The 20,397-nt window shown below is 40.9% G+C and overlaps 1 protein-coding gene across 3 annotated transcripts; it reads left to right on the forward strand.

The window, feature by feature from the left end:
- The first annotated feature begins 3,936 nt into the window (after positions 1-3,936).
- pecam1a (platelet and endothelial cell adhesion molecule 1a) lies at positions 3,937-14,725 on the forward strand. 3 transcript variants are annotated; one of them, XM_083931677.1, is made up of 15 exons: positions 3,937-4,032; positions 4,139-4,162; positions 5,837-6,130; positions 6,906-7,202; positions 7,296-7,556; positions 7,682-7,963; positions 8,116-8,427; positions 8,510-8,791; positions 10,482-10,620; positions 10,765-10,832; positions 11,465-11,518; positions 11,993-12,085; positions 12,176-12,232; positions 12,860-12,882; positions 14,414-14,725. In XM_083931677.1, exons 1-15 carry the CDS (start codon positions 3,975-3,977, stop codon positions 14,558-14,560), a joined length of 2,391 nt encoding a protein of 796 aa, XP_083787803.1. In that variant the 5' UTR covers positions 3,937-3,974; the 3' UTR covers positions 14,561-14,725. The 3 variants fall into 3 exon arrangements, with proteins under 3 accessions (XP_083787803.1, XP_083787804.1, XP_083787805.1); XM_083931678.1 differs by having other exon boundaries at positions 14,417-14,725; XM_083931679.1 differs by having other exon boundaries at positions 7,682-7,795.
- The last annotated feature ends 5,672 nt before the right edge of the window (positions 14,726-20,397 follow it).

The following is a 20,397-nucleotide window of genomic DNA, read 5'->3' on the forward strand; positions in this document are numbered from 1 at the left end:
AAGAAAACACACTGCCTAACTGCCAGTTACAAGCTAACAAGCAACATAAACAAATAAAAGATGCTAACTATTCTTACCATTCTTACCATTCGGATCTGGTTTTAGTGCACAAAAGATTCCCCATCTGAGTCTTGGACTGACTGACGCTGGGTTCAGGACACCAAAAGAGAGACTGACATGTCAACCTAGCACATTCCCTCATTTCCCAATGAGGGAGAAACGGTTGATGTTCTTCTAGCCCCTTGTCTAAGTCTTTTTAACTTCTATGTAGGGAAAACCAAGTTAGACTAAATATTAATTATAGCAGATTCCTTTTTACAGACTTTAAAATGTATCTGGAGTGGGACTTTAACGTCAAACAAATACATTTTTGCTACTGTCCCATGTCCTCTCTTTAGATTTGTCATGTTAAACCATTTGTCCCTGTATATGTCCCCTAAAACCACGACTGCAACTGTACAGGCTACATTTTCTACAAAGCCTGAGATAATTGCTTGTAATTAGGCCCTGAAGATTTTCGCCTCAGAGCAGAAACAAATTTCCTGTCTCATGTCTTTCAATGGAGTGGTTTATTAGCATCAACATTTCCCCTAGGTCTAAATAAAGTAAGAGTTTAAATTATTTTTTCCCCCTCATCTCTTCATTTTCAGTTACAGTAGGATGTCCCTGCGTTATTCAAAGAAACAAGCACAGTTAATTATGTTCAGTTTGAACCTTTTATCCAGAAGGTTGATTTCTCATGTTGTCTCCGGCGTCATCTCTGACAGAGGCAATATTGTGTGTGTGATGTGCATCCTTGCAGTGGGTGAATCTCAACACCCTGGGATCCAAAGTACAGTGTGCAGCAGAGCCAGAATGTGTTTGAGAGATGTGTTGGCAGGATGGAGCCCGGGCTGAAAACATCAATCACACCACTGCCCTGGACCCACTGAGAACTTACAGTGTCAATGGTACCACCATGGCCACCATCAATCACTCCCTTCAATGCAACACACACTTTATAGTCATGAAAATACAGTAAACGCATGTAGGTAATAAAATCAAGCAGTTTTAGAAGTGAGTTGCATTCGGAAGGAGAAGAAACCAAGCTGAAATGTCAAGAAGGCAAAATAATTATAGGTCATAATGTCAAGTTATCATATCATTGCTGTCCTGCCATAACACATTCAATCCAGCCTCAAGACTGTGTTCCAGCCCTGAGTGCGTATTCGACTGAAGTACAATTAAACTCTTAACCTCTCTGAGGATCTCTAGCCAATGCTAATGCAGTAGAAAGGAGGAGGTGAGCAGATTATAGTTTAAGCAGAGCCATCCACAGCAGTGAGCTCCGTATGAGGGGCTGCAAAGGTTAGGCTATTTCCTGCAATGGGCCATTTTTAGATCACTCTAAAAACTATAACAGCCCTATTTGACATTGAGTGTGTTTATCTGGATATGAATAAGCTCCTTATTATCTGTTTTTTGGAGGGTCCCATTTATGTCTTTAAGCATGTATATAGTTTTCAGAAAACTGTATAAGCCCCTATCCCGTTTATGAGAAATACAAATATGAAGCTAGCTAATATAGCTGTAGTACCGGGATAGTGCTGCATGTATACACCTTACCCCGGTTATTAAATGCCACCAACTGTCTGCGCTTCTTCCACTGCTCCCCTATCCTATAGCGGTAGGGGTAGTGACATGCTCGGACTGCTGTGGAGGACATTATCAGACCATAGTGTAGCTCCTTTCAGGAATAGCTCCGTATGCTATATATTTCTGTCACTGGTTTGTAAACAACACAGTGCCCGGTTACCATATTTATAATGCATACTACAGGGAATATGAATAATCCGATTTCTCTGTGCTCATGCACACACCATATCCTGAATATGAACATAAGCCGAAAAACGGGTTATTTATGTCCATGTGAACCTACTCATTATTGGAAGACCACTGACACACAAGTGAAAGATACAGATCTGTTGGTGTCTACATAGTCCACATCCCAGTACTAGTCCACATCACATTTTTTTTTCACGCTGTCTGAATATTCCTGTATTCACCCTCTGTCTGGAACGCTTCATTTAAGCTCCTGTCTCTTTAAGCCCCCCTCCTGAAAAAGCCCAATCTGCTCTGATTGGTCAGCATTTCCAAATCTTCCACGTCTGCGCTCTGAGTCTCTGCACAGCACAGTCATTGCAGTTGGGGAATGACTGTAACATCACTGTAGCAGCACTTTCTACCTGTAAATAGTAAAGTTGTGACATCACAACGATAAATGAAGACACAGTTTCTGAATATTGGCTGTGTGCATTTCTCTGTGGATTGAGCGTTTTCATACTTCCATAGTGTTTATATAGTGCCTCAAGCTGTTTTATAATTGAAAAAGACATGAAAATCATATTTCATTTAATCAAACTCTACTTAGAGAAAAGTAGCTATTGCATCAGATTTTGGCAAAGTAATGTTATGTATACTAATGCAGACCTAGATATGAGGGGAACTCCAATACCTGATAACTGTCTCATTGTATGAAGATGGGAATATAGCTTGTTCACTTACGTTGAACGAACATCCACCCTGAAATACACATTCTGTGTGTGCAGTACTTTAAAATCTAGAACAACAAACTACTGCATTTGCTCCAAAGTTTCACTTTGCATTGCCAATTATAAAGCAGTAGGAACTCTGATCAACCTTTTTCCAAATGCCATTATCCTCATTTATCTTGCTAAAGTAATGCTTTCATCAACCGCAGGATTAAAGGTCCTTGAAATGAGCATTATACGGGAGTTGAGTTAGCCTGGAACTTGTGCTGCTAACCAACACAAGCTTTAAGAAAGACTCTTTACTGATACTGACTGGTACTTTCCATGGTTTGCAATGTTAAACAGGACAGTTTGTGTTGGAATAGCATGACGGTCTCCCATCAAGGTCACCTCTGCAGCAGCAGCTTTTAAAAAAATAACTGCTCCTCTGTACAGGCTGGAAACGTGTTGTTTGTGAAATGTGGCAAAAATGAAAGTGACTGGGAGCATTATGCAGATAAAGCTGCAGAGCAGAGCTTTTTCTAGTCTTCAGCAGCTCTTAGTGGCCACAGTTAGGGATTGCAAGATGCTGAACTGCATTGCATACTTACAGTACTTCTGGAATTTACATACAGATGCAACCATGTGCATTTGTGACAGTTACTACAAAAGTTAAAACTCCTTTTCCCTCTGTGTTATTGACATCATCTCTACAAGCTATGCAGGTACTTACTGTAGATCTCAGTTTGAATGCTATAAATGATTCAGTGGTTCCATCATAGTTTCATCTTACAGTTTTAGCAAGAGCACTAGAGGAGGAGAGGATTACGTATGGGGTGTAAGGTGGTAGGTGGCGTTGTCAAAACACTGAATGTTTTGATATATATTAAATTAGAGATTGGATCACTGCTCAGGAATCGCTGCAGTTCAGCAAAGAAACAGCGGATAACATTAACAATTTAAGAGGTGTGGGCCGAGCAATGTGTAGGGGGGCTTTTAGGTTCTTGCATGATTCCTGATGTGTTTGTCGTGTTACGGCCTCTGTGTGAAGAGCAACAGTCCGGTCTCTAATAAAACAAATGTAGTCAAAACATTGTTCAAAATCATCGCTATCCATATTTGATCCATGCTGAGAGAAAAGTGGGAAGGTTGAATGGCTCTTGTGCATTATTGTAGAATTTCTCTTCTCTCACGCACTAATAAAAACACAGTAAATGCTAGATTCCTGAGGAAGTAACAGCCATTTCCTGGTCAGTCAAGCAGCACAAGGAGTGTGTATGATAAGACGAGAAACACCACCTCACCACCACCATCACCACCTCTCCCTTAAACACCACAAGTTCCTCCACCTCTTCCTTCCTACAGCCCTCCCTAGTCCTTCTGACTGTCTTCCTGTCCTCTGTCCAGTCAGCCCTCTGAAGCTGTATTTTAATCTCACAGCAGTGAACCACACCGCCATCGCTCATGATGGACTCCAGACCCCCCAACCTGCTGCTGCTTCTCACCTGCCTCCTACACTTCTGTAAGGGCCCACTGTTGTGTTGTTTCAAGGATAAAGGATGTTCCCTTAGTTAAACTTAATCTCCTGATTCTCACTACTGGTTTTCCTTTTTTTTCTTCAAACACAGGGCATTGTGCCAGAGGACAGTCATGTAAGTAGAACTACGTACTCTTGGCTATATTTGACTCTTGTTTAATAATTGGTCTAGAGGGTTGTAGTTTCTCAGTGTTGAGACAGTTTCAGGTTATCCAGTCTGTGCTGTATTAGGCAAGAAAGCTATTTTTACCCCGCAAAGTTATTTTTTGCAGGAAATGGGCTTTGTATCATGCACTCCTGGCCTCCTTGATATTTTCAAGTCTTTAATGAGATTCATTGAAGCTATTTTTAGTGGTCACAGGTGAAGCTGGGTAATATTTCAAATCAGCATGAGTTTGGATGAACCTCCCAAATTTTGAACAGCTTGTAAACGGCATGATTTTGGATTCAAATGCTTAGCCTATTTCTTCTTGTTTTCTTCTTTTGTCTGTGTTTATCAAGAGCTCTTAGCTGGTTGGTTATAGAGGCATGCCGTCAGCGTTTTGAAGAATAATTCGACATTTTTGGAAAAAGCACACTTCTCGCCGAGAGTTAGATGAACAGATTGACACCACTGTCATGTGTGTCTGCTAAGCTGGATTTAAGATGAAGACTTGAAAGAGTGGGAAACAGCTAGCTTGTGTCAAGGTCCGAAGGTAACAAAATATGCCTACCAGCACCTCTAAAGGTCACTGATAACCCTGAAGTTTTTATTTTGAATCAGTTTAATGAGAGAGAATTTAATGAGAATCTAGAAAGTAACTGCTCTCCTGGTCAAGAAAAAGTCCCGCACATAACCCCCGTAAATGTTCTTCCCCCTCTCGGGGAACATCAGACCCCTTTTCCCCAAAAGGGTCGCATAAGCCTATGCTTTCGCTGATTAAATTCAGCATTTTGTTAGGGTTAGGGGGTACGGTTACGGTCAGGGTTAGGTGAGTGTGTTAGGGTCTACATAAGCCTATTTGCTATTTGGAATTTGGCACTGATTGTGGCAAAAATAACAGACCAGGGAACATAGGACCCTTTCTGTGAAAAGCGGGGGGTCCGATGTTCTCCGGTCACATGCAAAGCAGAGAACATAGGACCGGTTAAACATAGGTATGTTCTCGCTAAGCTGCTGCTAGCTGTAGCTTCATATTTATTCAAGGTCCACAACTGTTTTCCAGAATTGGTAAATGAATGAACTTTAGTAAGCACAGTCATTTACTGCCTCAGTCGCTCTACACCACTGAGCCCAAACTAACAGCAGTACGTTGCGCATGTGGACTAAGTGATTGTTTCATGAGGCAGGTTACACCGTGCTGTTGTTGCTAAGAGAGCAGAGCTAGGATAAATCAACACAGCCCTCCCAGGGGGGCGAAGGGGGACAGACACTGTTTGTTGAAGCTTTTTCCTTCCTTCAGAAGCTCCTGCTAACTGTGGAGTAGGCTAGAGGCCAGGGAGCGCCTTCCTTCAGACTTCACCTTTATTGTGGAGAGCATAATTACCCTGACTGTTGTATTGTCTTTTGACACAGTCCCTTATGTTGGTTTTACATAAATGAGACACACAGCCCTAATTATTTCTTTCTAATTCGTGTGTGTGTGTGTGTGTGTGTGTGTGTGTGTGTGTGTGTGTGTGTGTGTGTGTGTGTGTGTGTGTGTGTGTGTGTGTGTGTGTGTGTGTGTGTGTGTGTGTGTGTGTGTGTGTGTGTGTGTGTGTGTGTGTGTGTGTGTGTGTGTGTGTGTGTGTATGACATTTGGACCTACAGCATACACTATAGATACAGTTGGCCTTACAATCCTACCCAGCAGCACAGTTCAGAGTGGGACAGCAGTGACCATACGCTGCCAGGTCAGAGTCAGTCATGACAACATCCCTCACCTGAAACATACTTTCCAGCTCACAAGGGACGACATTTCCATCCACTCCTCTTCCACCACAGAAGACTCAATCGAATATGAACTGGACCCGGCCAGGGCAGCTGACTCTGGAAATTATGAGTGCCGTGTCACAGTCAAAGACAAGACCAAAGCAAGCTACAGCCAAAAACTTGACGTCACAGGTAGAGCTATATAACGGTACACTAGATTTAAAAAAACATGGTTTATTTGTTTTCATTTGATTAGATTTGTTTGTTGTTATTACCTTTGTCTGATAAGGGTAGTATGGCATGAACAATGTGATAATATAGATGAAATTCTTCCATATATCAGCATATTTGGGGAAAATGTATCAACATCCTTGGACAAGACCAGGGGTATTTTCTTTTTACCAATCGATGAATAATCCAGCCATTACCCACACCAGGAAAGAAGACTTAGGCAGACTGTTTACCTGCCTTCTGGTATACAAATAAGCATTTTCAGACACCAAAACTTTCTTAAGTTAAATTTCAATCACAGTGAACATTCTGGCTGCGTTACTGTTTTGTAAACAAAATATGTCCTTGGTGTTGTGTTCAAGGAACGTTAGACATCTGAAAGGGAGCTGACAATAATCAAACGTACTGTATGCTGTTAAAAAAAAAAATTTGAGTTTCGTATTTTATCCCTTTCATTTTATAGCACACGAATAAGGAATTTGACTGAAATCAAACTTTGGAAAATTATTATCAGGACTGTAAATACACACACTTTTTTCAATGATGGTCTAAAACACACAAAACCATCGGTATGGCACTTCAAATCCTCATTGTTGGTGGTCATTTCAGAAGGTTCTGGACAGAATATACCACATAGCCAGGCTGCTCATGTCTTCTATTATATCTGAACAAACACCACATTATGTAGAGTCATGTCTTTAGTTTCCACTGTCCTATTGGATTTTCCTCTTCTCAGGCCTGCAGACCCCCATTCTGTATTTGAATAAGACTTCACCTTATGAGAGTGAGGAGTTCATAGCCACCTGCAGTGCTCCGGAGGAGAAAGGATCCCTCATCTTTCGGTTTTACCAGAGATTTAGGACCGGAGACTTTCACAAGATAAAGCAGCCAGCGCCCACTGGGAACTCATCAGAGACCACACTGGTTCTGAGGAGGATTGGAGACAGCCACCTGTACTGTGACTATGAGGTCAATTTGGTTTCTGGGGCCAGACGCTCAAACCGCAGCAACGAGATTCCAGTGATAGTCAAAGGTGATTAGTTAAAGAGCTGCTAATGTCTCTAAGAAAACATCAGATTGCATAAAGAGGCTCGTGTGATTGATTCTTCTGAGTTGTGTCTTGCAGGTCTCTCCATTTCCCCGATTATGAATGTGCTGCCCTCCCGAATTGTCCTAGAGGGTGACATAATAGAGGTGGTGTGCAAAGTAGTGAGTCCGCTGAAGAACATTGAAGTCTTCCTGACGAAGGACAGGAGGATCCTCAAGCAAGCCCTGGTCAGCCTCAGTCACCGATTCACTGCACAAGAAGGCGACTCTGGGGAGCTTGTGTGCAAGGCAGAGTGGGGCAATGTACAGAAGGAAACCTATCAAACAATCACAGTCAAAGGCAAGAACTGGATAACTCTTTGGCATGAAATGTCTAATATGATATTAAGTACCCTCTTATCATAAGTTGAAAGCCTTGCCATTCTCTTTCTTTAAACTTTGTATAATCCTTTATTTTTTCAACAGAGCTGTTTTCAAAGCCACGACTGACTGTAGAGCCTATTGACATATTTGAGGGAGACCGCTTCAAACTGACCTGCTCTGCCTCCATTTATATTCCTGAGAGGATCAGCAATGAAAGTATGCGCTTTTCCATCTACAAAGATAACGTCAAACTCATCAGTGCCGAAACATACACCACTTTGGCGCACCCTTCTAAAAATGGCATCTACACCTGTAAAGCCCAGGCTGCTTCTCGTACACACAGCTTTGTAAAAGAAAGCCAAACAGTTGTTGTTAAAGCAAAAGGTGAGTCATCAAATGTATGAAATTGAGCTGACATTAGCATTTAGCTCCATGTACAGCCTCACAGAGCTGCTAGCATGGCTGCCGACTCTTGTTTATCGGTGTCTTGTTCTTTTCTGTTGCACTGACTAACTTGCTAATTATCTCATCCCCAGTTCCTGTTTCAAAGCCCATGCTGAGTGTGGTGGGGGGTACGCTGGTGTTGGGAAAGCGCTTCCAGCTGCTCTGTCACAGCGACAATGGCACTCTGCCCATCGTTTACACCCTGTTCAAACCCAGCCCTGACAGGCTGACTGAGAGACTGCCTGAAAGGCACACTGTGAGCCAGCCAGGGCAACAGGCCATCTTTAACTCCACAGCCATCTACAAGACTTCAGACTTAAATAATTTTCTGTGCCATGCGGAAAACAGTCAGAAGCCTCCCATGACAGCATTAGGGCATCAGCTGCTGCGTTCAACCATCATAGGTCTGTTGGATAATGACTTATTCAAACAAACTGATATTAACATGTTAAACTGCAGGTCTAACATGCAATTTACTCCATGCAGAGCCTGTGTCAAAGCCAATGTTGACCATACTCCCCAGCACGGGTGACGTCTCAGAGGGGCAGGACGTGACCCTCGTCTGCTCTGTTCAGAGAGGCACTCTTCCCATCAGCTTCACCTGGTACCACACTAATACGGAGGACGCTCTCGACTCCAAGACCTCAGAGAAACTGGAAGGATCCTACACCATCAGCAATGTCAAAGGAGAGCATAGAGGGGGGTACTACTGTGTGAGCACCAACCCAGCCAACGAAACCAAACAAAGCCGCACTGTCACATTCGGAGGTATGTTTTATCTTTATTTAAGGCGGAGATGGTCATGCGTGTGATATTTGTATATAAACTGTCAGAAATTGTAAACAAATTGGATTTTTGGTCATACAGTACAGTTGGCGACCTGGATATCGTACATCATGGAACAGCATCAGGTTGTGGTAATGTTTATATCGATCTGCAGCATATCAGCAGACTTAAGAGGAGCGCACATATAAATGTCTTGTTAGACAGCGAGTATTGAATTAGGGATGACTGTCCCCTGCCACTTTGGCACATTTTGGTAGTAAACAGGCTACTTATTCACCAGTTCCAAAAACTGAAAAAGAGAGAGTTTTTTTGTTAGTTTTTTTAAGAAGATTGCTTATTGGCAGTTTTCTAAGCCTTTATTGTATAGGACAGACAGGAAATTGGGTGAGAGAGAGAGGGGGAGACATGCAGCAAAGGGCCGCAGGTCAGAGTCAAACCTGCCTTGAGGACCTTCAGCCTCTTTTTTTAACCAATTAAAAAGACACATAAAATGGTAGTTTCTTGTGTTTGGTTCAAATGTGAATGAAAATGAACCTCTCCAGAGTTCACTTGTCAGTGCTCCGCCTCAAAAGGGCAGTCTCAAAGAGCGCGTTTGTGCTCAAGTCCAGCATTTTAACTAACCCAAACAAACCGCATCAAGGGGGTTAACGCTCCATTGTTCGGTTTAACCAGACTCAACAAGGCTGGTGTGAACACACTTTAGAGAGTTTGGATGTTTTTGAAAAGTGAGTACCAGTACATTCATGATGCTAAGGACAGCCCTGGGCTAACGTAGCCCCTTTTCAAACTGCATTATCTTATCATATTATATTGTGTTATATTATATTATATTATATATATATATATATATATTATTTTATATAAAAATATTGATTAAAATAAGAAATTACTTGATAAGAAAATTTAAAATATGTGCTTTAATTTGAATTCACATTATTGGCATCCAGCTGACACTTTCATCTCTATGATGAGTGCAGGTGTGAACTCTGACATAATCAGGAAATTAAATTAATATACATGTATATGTATACCCAGAAGTCAAAGGTAAACTACAGTACATTAAAGTTGTACTCCGTAAGATTTTCATCTATTGAACTGCCTTTTAAGTTAATATCTATCAAAGAGTAGGCTAAATCAATGGCGATCGATCATATGACCCACTAATGAAAGCACTTGTACTTGTGTGTGGTGACATTCCCTCACTACAGGCAAATGCCATGTAAGGGACGCTGTTGACAGTGGTTGGACTGCAGCCCAGCTCGTCACTAACGGTTATGCTGCGTTCACTTGTAATCGGAAAATGGGGATTTTCCAACTTCTAAGTCAGGCTTGTAGTAAGGGCAGAAGTGTAATAGGAACGTGTGTGTGAGCATGGATTTAAGAGGGTAACATATAGGGGACGGACCGGAAGTAGAGGTGAATGTGTTTCAATAAAGTTCAGAAAAGAAAAAGAAGAGTCAACACACCACGCACAGTGACCATGAACGTGAGAAGATGGAGGGCTCTGAAGAACAGGCTCACCTGCAGTTACATCTTACCAAAGTATCTCAAATCTTACGGAGTATAAGTTTAAGCAGAAAAGTTTGAACTTCTGTGTGAATGCTGTGTTTTATAATAAAACAATTATATAATTTATACCCATCCATTTATTTCATTCAAATGTATTTTGCAGTTAAGATGGCCGGCTGGAAGAAAGGTCTTATCGCTCTTGTCATCGTCTGCATCCTGCTCATACTGGCATTGATCCTCATTGTGGCATTTAAAAGACGTCTCCTTTTATTTAAGAGGAAAAGAACTGGCGAGCTTTCAGTGTAAGTAATATCGCCCGTGTTCTTATCAAAAATCAGTGTTTTGTAGGTGAAGTGATTTGAGAAACAAGAGTTGGTATTAAGCTGACACCCATACAGTTTCCTGTTTGAAAAAGGTGATTGTGTTTCGTGTCCCCCTCATCTTAGGAAGTCAGCCAGCACCAAAACGGAGCGGCTGAGCCTCACCCAGGCCGAGGTCAATGAGCCTGCCAATGGTAAATCTATTAAAGCTGAAGTCGCTAACTTTCTATGAAATAAAAATCACATTTGCTTCAATTTCCACAATATCCTGACAACACGATGAGACGTCTGTGAAAAAGTCATATACCCCTGCATCCACCTGCTCCCTGGGTGCTCCTATAGCGTCCAAGATTTCACTGCGACCAACCTTCAGCCTATCAGAGCAGATGAGTCTTTGAGCGTCAATGACTCTGATCAAACTATAAAACTAGATTCTGCTTGTTTCTCACATAAAGTGTTTTCAAATATTATTTTGTGTACTATTAATAGTAAAATGAGAATATTTGTCCGGCTGGTTGGCCTGTGGGTGGTACTTGCTTTTGGCTCGACTTGGTCACAAACTTTCTCATTTTACAGCTAAAGTGAGAGAGAGCAGTACACTAACGTTTGTGCTAAAACTAGTGCTGTCAGGACACAGTGACGTTTACACAAATGTGAAAAAAAAACTTTTGGTTTCATAGAAAGTGACTTACTTGATCTTTAAGCTGATACAGCTACTGAGCTGCAAATTGTACTTAAATATGATTTAGTAAACCAATTTCAAAATGTTTCCTTTGTTTTTGAGCGTGACAGCTTAGACTGGTGCTGTTTTTTTGTCTCTGTGTAGTCACACCAGGCATGATAGGAAAGAGTGTTTGGAGTGAACATGCATCAGGCTCCGGTGAGTACAGTGTGTAGACACTTATTTATCAATTTTAACTTGTCCTCAAAGCCCATGAAACGAGCAAAACCAACAATGTGTGAGTCTGTCTGTCAATAATTCTGACTTCCCCACCCTGTCTCTGGGATTAAAATAAGTATGTTTTCTATGTAACTTGATTTATACATGTTAAATGTAACTTAACTTAGACACTCAATTTAACACAGGAAATAAACAGCCGCCTCCTGGGTGAAAGTCCTGTGTTTCTTTGCTCTTGCCATAATTACTATGGCCACTGGAAGTCGCCGCCACTATAAATGTAAATATGGGTCGTAACAAAGGTGCCGGTACAAACGACCTATGGGATTGTTTTTGGGGGGAGGAGAGTCTGTGTAAATGTTACTTGATTTGACTGCCATACTTGTTTGATATACGGTATAATAACGTGAAATTCTATGAAGTTTAACTTCAGCTTTCTACTGTATTGTACTGCAGAGTCTGAGGACCAGAATAGTGTATCTGCTCCTGAAAAAACGCCAGAACCTCAATACACTGAGGTGCAGGCCAAACAGGCAGATCCTAACAGAGGTGAGACTACCTCTGAATTTTTAATATTATTTGTGTAATATTTTTTAACTTACAAACACTGTCAAAATAATTCTGTATTTGTTATGACAGCTCCGGTGAAAAAGGGCACAGACACAGTGTACAGCGAAGTGCGGAACTCCAAGCAAGGTACGACTAACATCCTGCTCTACGTTCAAATCCCACTTACGTTACGCGGTGAGAGAAATTAGGCCACTCTGCTGAAGAAGCAGGAAACAGGATCAGCTCCAACTGTAAACATCTGCATTGTTAGTGAAAGAATGTGCCATTAAAACAGAAGGCCTAGTCGCCAGGTGTCAACTTCCTGCTTTCGTCAAAGGGAACTTCCTGTTCTAACAATCAGAGCCAAACAGTGTGTACATCCGTTTAGACCAAGTGAGCCACTCTCTCCATTGTTTCATACTCATGGGGGAAATTCTGATCCATTGTTCAGTCACTGGCTCTTAATAACTCCTAACGGTTTAAATGTCAGCTGCAGTGATACAAACAATAATGCAGCATAATTAAAGGAAAACACAATATAACATAATAGACATGTTTTTTGCTCTTTGTGCTCTGAGAAGAGGCTTTCTCGTAGATAAAGACTGAAATGGCGCATTCATATTCGCTTGAATGTTTGTTTTGATGTGATAAACTTCCAGTTTCCTGGGATGTGGGAGATGTTCATTGGAGTGCTGATGACTATAAGAGCCCTTCTTTAATCCTCAGAAGACTCCTTTTGTTTCCTGAGCTTGTTCTCTCCCTTTGTTTTTGCAGGTGTTCCAGAGCAGGGTGACGGTGTAAGTAAAAACACACACATCACGCATACAGTGCAGGCAGACGCACACAAATGAATCTGTTGTGTCTTTGATCAGCGTGACCTCTCCCAGACAGACACAGTGCAATAAATGGAAACCGCATGGAGTCGTTTTATATTGTTGTAGATGGGTAACTGAAAGTATTATATTCCAAGTCGAACACACCTTAGCTTTTTATTTTACTGCTTTTTTTTATTTGTGATAATTTACTAAAGATTACATATGACGTGTCCTAGAAAAAACTATGCAATTTGGCACTAATTGTGGTCAGTTGTTACGCTCCAAATACATAATTCCAGTTAATTAACCTAGAATTTATCAGTCAGGACACAGTAGGTCCACTGAACATTCAGTGTAAATACAGAAAATATATGGTGGTGTAGTGGTTAGCACTGTCGTCTCACAGCAAGGGGGTTCGAAACTTCTGTGTGTAGTTTGCATGTTCTCTCCGTGTCTGTGTGGGTTTTCTCCGGGTTCTCCGGTTTCCTCCCACAGTCGAAAGACATGCACGTGTCAGGTTAATTGAAGACTCTAAATTGCCCGTAGGTGTGAATGTGAGTGTGAATGCTTTGTCTCTATTTCTCTGCGATAGACTGGCATCCTTGCCAGGGTGTACGCGTCCGATGTCAGCTGGGATCGGCTCCAGACACCCCCTCTCCCCCTTGATAGGGACAAGCGGTTGAAAATGGATGGATGGATGAGGGATAATGGAGGAATGATTATAAAACTAAGCTAGAATAACAGAATTTTAGCCATGCTAGCAGCATTTCTTTATGGCAATGTTGGTTGGTCCACCATGTTGGTCCAGATTAAAATATTTTAGAAACTTTAGGATGGACTGCCATGAAATTATGTACAGACCATATCATGGTCTCCAGTGGATGGATCTCCCTGACATATTCTGTCCCCCTCTGGATGAATTGTAAAAACTATCTAATCTATTAACTTTTTATTTCCTCAACAGGTCAAAATTTCAATCCGTCCAATGGTTGAGATTAAGTAGGCCTACCTGCTAGCCCGATGCCACTTCGATCAGCCACAGCTACATGCTACTCTGTTTTAGAATAATGTTTGTTAATGAGCTAATTTTAACATGTTAAGCTAAGATGGACGTGAGCATGGTCTCTCACATGGACATTTCTCCTACTAAACCTCAGTATTTTACAACAAGACTGTTGTGAGCATGTTAGCATGCCGATGATAGCGGTTAGCTAAGTACAGTCTTATGGAGCATCTAGCAAGACTGTAGATTTGAGTTTCCCTTTAATTTGTACCAATCACATTGTTTTTCCATCAGACTTTCTAGAAATGATTAGGACATTAAAATATATTTTGCTTTATCTCACCACAAAGTATCAAGATAGATACAATATACAGAGTCAGTCATGCTGATCAATACAGGCCTGAATGCCATGCAGTAATCTTTAAGCCAGTGTTTGTTTCATAGTAAGTGGTTCAGCCCCTAATGTTTCTTCACACATGCCTCATTTTTCATTGTTTTGTCCCTTCTCAGCAGGGGTCAGTGGAGTATGCACAGCTGAATCATGATACAGATCACTGCAGTGACCACGGTAACCATGGTGACCCCAGCGTCCAGGATGACTACATAGATGAGATTGACGAAAGCGTTCACATCGACACTGCTGAGCACGAGGAATGAAAACATGTTTAAAACAAAGCGTGACTGCTAACCGACCAACAAGAATATTTATTCCCTTATTTATCCGGCTCGTTAATGCAGCTGGAGTCTTTTGTCCTGAAAGACCTCAAACAGTTCAAAGCATTTATGTACTTTTTGTACTTTTATAACGCTTTGCGAGAAACATCCCACATCATCAATTCACAGGCTTTGTCTTTGAAGGGCAAATAAAATGTTTTTGTTAAGTGATGTGTTTGTCTTTCCTTCTCTGGTAGTTTTCTTGCCAAGACACAGAGAGAGGATGTGTGATGTTGCTGCAAAGGAAAAGACATTCAAGTCTATATCCTTCCACTGGTGGCAGCGGTGACAGAATCTGAATAGAAAGAGAGGTCTTTGAAGTGAGCAGAGTAGGGGTACTGAGGTTGGGACTACATTCATCAGCTGTGTGTGAGAATCAGTTGTTTCTTTTAAACCACTAGAGGACAGACTTCAGGGCAGCGCAGCATGGAAACTTAGTGCCATCTGGCTGTGATCTCCGTCACTGCGAGGAGGGCTTAGCACTGTAGCATCAGTTTCATCACAGATATCAGTTTCCTTTTCTATTATCTAAGCTTTGATTGAATGATGTAACATGAACTCATTCAAGGTCTCCATACACCAGATATGTTAAGCAGGCAAATCTCTTTCTAAACTCAATGCAGCAGGGGAGGATGATGTAAATTAATAACTGGCATGAACTCAGATGTAAGTGGTGGTGGTTATGTCACAATGTGTTAGATAGGACTGCAAGCATTAGTTATTTCTGTTGGGTTAAGTGTTGATTACCTTTTTTGGATTAATTTAACAAATAAACCTATAACATGTTTGAAAATAATAAGGTAATAATAATAATAATAATAATAATAATAATAATAATAATAATAGTAAAAACTGCTGTCACAATTTCCCAAAGTCCAATGTGACCTCTTTAAATTGTTTGATTTGTTTAACCAACAGTCCGAACCCAAACACATAACATTTAGTGGTGTCTGGTGCTTTTGCTTTAAAAATGATTCATTGTTGTTGATTACGTTTTGGCTTCTGTGCTAGTGTTAGATTATCATGAATACACATTTTGTTTGTGCCAACCCCTCCCCAAAGCGGTCACTTTATTGCATTGCTGGCAGTGAGTGCTAAGCATTAAACTGATCCGTTAAACTTTATGTGAATAACATAAATTTACATTTACAATTACATATAGATTACATCTATAGTGCATTATGAGGGCATTCGTTGTGAATTATATTGCATTTATAATGCTTCATGACTGCACTCATGAACACACATAATGCTTTCTTTTAATGATTTATAGTCATTGTATGCTATAATAGTCCATGCAGTATCATACGTTATCATTGTATGTGTAAAGCAAAGTGAAGTACATAATATTGCATCCATAATGATGCATGCTTTATTATGATGCTTCATTGTTGGTGGTAAGTGGATTGTATGAAAATAATCTATTACAGTGGCTGCATACAATTGTTGATGGTTTGTTAGAACACTCAAAATTAACTTTTATATTATATTTAAAAAAAAAACATCTTACTTTACTTTTACGTTTCATATGTAAATTTCTAAAGGAAACAAATTTTACTTAGAATTATCTTTATGCTTTAATAACATTATGGTCTTACATAATAATCTCTAATGATGCAGCATAGATTATTTTATTTGCATGAAAATACATTACACTTTACTTCCCACCAAGCATTAAACATTATGATACTGCACGCATTACTATAGATGCATCATTGTTCATCACTGTGCTTAACATATACAATGATAAACTGTGATACTGCATGGACTATTATAACATACTTTGTCTTTACTAGAGCATATTGTTGATGTGTGTATAGGTGAGTGGTCATAATGTATACCAAGATCCATAACTCAACCTTAAATTTATAGCTTTAATACGGCTTATTTTTACAACATTTTCTGACCTCCTTTAAATACCTGTGGATGTCAAAAGTGTCATCTTGACATTACGCAAACACAAGGTTTTCATCTGTCAGCGGGTGAACTGGGGCAAGCGGCGCAAATGACAAAGGTGCTGCACTGGACCTGAATTCGGGGGTATACATCGGGTTCGCTCGGTTCACGGCAACTGCTGTCGACAGTCGGGATTATGAGGATCCACTTTGACAGGAAGCTCTTAGGAAAACACTGAACAGCAGATCAAATCCATGTGGGAATCTGTAACACCTGACACCAGAGCTAACACCGACAGCCTGCCACCGGCTCACACACGCTTTCATCTCCATTCTTAGCACAGAGGAACGTATAGGCTGTTCATCTTCATTATCTGCTGCATGGAGATTGTCCATATGCTTGTGTATATGCTTGATCTACTTTCCACCTCCTCCACCTCTGAGTCTTCACGAATGTGTGTGCAATATGTTACACCAGGGTGTGGTTACAATATTTCCAGGGTTTGCACCATTCCCTCCCTGCCCAAGGCTCTCGTATGCAGAATGATATGTGTGCTTCTCTATGGGCTCCTCAGAGGCATCTATGAATGGATACAGCTTCAGCTCGGAGGTTCCAAAATGAAAACTCACCCCAGCTCTGAGGATAGGGCCGCATCTCAGTCGACTCATGATTCATTAATCACATTACTTAACCAGGAGGTCGGCCTCGACGGGAGGGAACAGCATATTCTGAGCATGCAGGCACTGATACTGTGTTACATGAAGATCAGGAGAGTAATGCTCTATCAGAGTTGTTAGAAAAGGGCTGTTGGAGTATAATTACACAGTGCACGGAGAAAAACATAGCCTGAACTTGCTTTGGTTTTATTTTTGGATGCATTTGACCAGAAGACAAAACCACAAAGTCACATAACACCTGTTTTAACCCGAGTGTTTGTTACAGCTACAAAACGGCGTGTGAGATAGTTAGGTAAGTAAAGAGTGCTTTGAGAGCATTCTCGTTTCAGACACCGAACTCTTTGCCCAAGGATGGTGCTGTCCTACAGATCATAACTGCCAGTCAGAGAGTGATGGTGGATTTACTACTGCTTCCAACACTACTATGAGTGAGGTCAAGCACCTTGACAGACCTTTAGGGTTCCTGTTACAAGTGGGCTCCCACCACCGGAGTTATACTGTCACATGATCATAGTTTATGGTGCCAGTCGTGTGGTAACAAAGGAAAGGGGCTTGGTTTGACCATTATGGTAAGAGTGATGGATCGGTCTTACAGGCCCAGCAGAGTCTTCCGCCCCCTCTTTACACATACACTGTTCGTGTCTCTGCCACGTAATTTGATCCAGCTCCTCCTTTATCTGGAGCACCACTCCTGAACTGCCATTGACTGCTGTGCTAATATTAGCATATTGACCCCTGTGAAATGCATTCTGGGAATATCCCGTCTTTGACTTGGCCTTATGGGGCCAGTGCTGTTTGTGGTCTTCGGATACAGCAATGAGGTCATCATGTAGACCTCATCTTTCTTGCTCCTGACCACGAATGTTCTTAGCCACCCTGTATCTGCTACAGTATATTTCACATTATAATCATTTTACATTAGTTAATTTAATTCCAGAATTCCTGTTTCTTTCATAAACTATACTGTGCACATATCCTGCACTTACTATACTCTTTTATGCTTTCTTGTAATCAAGGTGTCTTTGTAGTAGTTGTAATGGGTAGCTCAAATGGGGCTGATTGATTCTTATCCAACAAACTGATCGCTAAGCAAAGCTAGCTAGCTAAAGACGGATACAAAATGGGCACATTTCAGAACACCTGCAACCTCCTGAGTGGCCTAATATGGAGTAGTGCCCATCTCCTAAAGTCAATATCAGTTTATGTGTACACTATATTTAGAATATGTTCACCCTTTTACGGTTAATGGCAGCTGTTAAGCACTCTTTAAAGCCACCAGACTCCTTTGAAAAAAACCTGTAATTTTACATGGCAGAACACAGGATTTTAATCAGAACTAACCCTTTAGCGTTAAGCTAAAGAAATTGCCTATGCTAGCTGCTACAGGTAGCGTTTCATTGCAGGCTTTCATTTTGCCAAACTTAAGTCTCACTTCAGACTGTAATATGTTGTGATTATACAGCTGTCCGGCTGAACAACGCCCCTTAGCTGTGATATAATTACAACATACAGCGGCCTACCGTGAACTATAATTACTGCATGGAGAGCTTTGTTAATGAATAATAGCCAAATCATGTCCAAGCGATTTTTAACAAAAATGTATTGGCACCACATAGATTGGAAGTAAAGATGCAGAAATAAATCAGTATTTGCATCAAGTGATTCGTCTAGCCATAAGTAACTCAAGTCAAGTTGTACGGCATTACTTCTTAATTCCCTCATTTCCTAAAATTGGCAAATTCAATTAATGTTTTATTACAGGCATTTTTTTTCATATTCAATAATAGTAAAATGAGTATGTTTGAATAACAGTCATAAGTCAAACTCATTGTTTCTAATTTTCACAATTTATTGGAGAATATTTTCTTCAAACTGTGAATTGGTCGCTACATTACGCAAGCTATGATCTTAATTCAGTGTGATGTCTTCCCACAATACAATTAACTGGGAATCCATAGAGTTATTAATCAAAAGGATGGTATTTCATGCCTGATTTGTCTTTCTATAAAGTACTTACTGGTACAAGGCTTATTACAGAGTAGTGCTGGGACGTTGGGGATGAGTACCTGCAGAAGTGCACTGTCTAGGTTTGTTTCTAAAACCTAATAGTACAGTGATTACAATGAAGAACCTTAGTTCTTTATGCAAGTTATACTGTATAATATAGGTGTTGATATAATTGTGCACTCAACACTGTTATTTCCTGATGGGAAAATGGGGATAAAATAAGAAAAGCTCGTGTCACAGGTGAACCTACACTTTATACTATTACTTAATACTACATTTTTTTCACCTTGTCATTGACAAGCAGCCACATGTCACTGTGCTATATCAGGCTTAAGGCAACTCGGGCATGCGCTTGTGTGAAAGTGTGATACTCCATTGTCCTTCATATGCTGAGTAAAGGTTAGATTTAGTGAGTCCACCTGCTCGATGTCCTCCATGTTTAATTGCTTAAGCTGCCACAGATTCAGGACATCCATTCATCATAACCTTGTGCATCCTGCTGTAGGCACACAGCGGCAGTGAAAGTGCGCGGCCTCCTCTTCACTGACCACTGACTGAAATACGCGCCCTCATTGTGCAATCCAGCATCAACACTTTAGGCACACGTATGCAAAACTTTCTACCTCTGACCTCCTTTTCCATGGATGGAGGCTTCGGCTAAGGTAACCTTATCCTCACATAAACAGTCAGCCAGCCTGGGTGCCACTCCCACTCCCGCCTGTGCTAAGACTGAACCCCTTTTGCTCTCACTGTGTCCTAGACAGCTGCTTCGCCTTCATGCTTGGTCAATGTCAGCAGTAGTGTCTCTCAATGGGACATTTCTCTCTTGTCCACTGGATGGCTGTTGTCTATAAAAGCTTTGAACCTTCTCATGGAACTCTTCATTCAAAGCTGTACTGGAAGCCTTTTAATTCCGGCTTACATGGCTCACTGGAAAATATCAGTGTATAAGTGTTTATGGGGAGATATGTACAGGCGAGAGGGGCATGGGTTCAAACGATCTGTCCTTTCTTATGCCAACATTTAGACATGACCTGACCGGTTATATTTCTCTTGGAACAAAATACACATTTACACTCCCAGCATGCAGCCTGCAGAGTTCATTCACCCTAACATTGCACCTGTTATTGTTTAGGTCTACATGATAGCTATGATATTAATTAAGGATTAACCCAGATGATATGAACAGAGGTATATGTT

The sequence above is a fragment of the Echiichthys vipera genome (assembly GCF_963691815.1).
Source record: "Echiichthys vipera genome assembly, chromosome: 17".
Lineage (NCBI taxonomy): Eukaryota > Metazoa > Chordata > Actinopteri > Perciformes > Trachinidae > Echiichthys > Echiichthys vipera.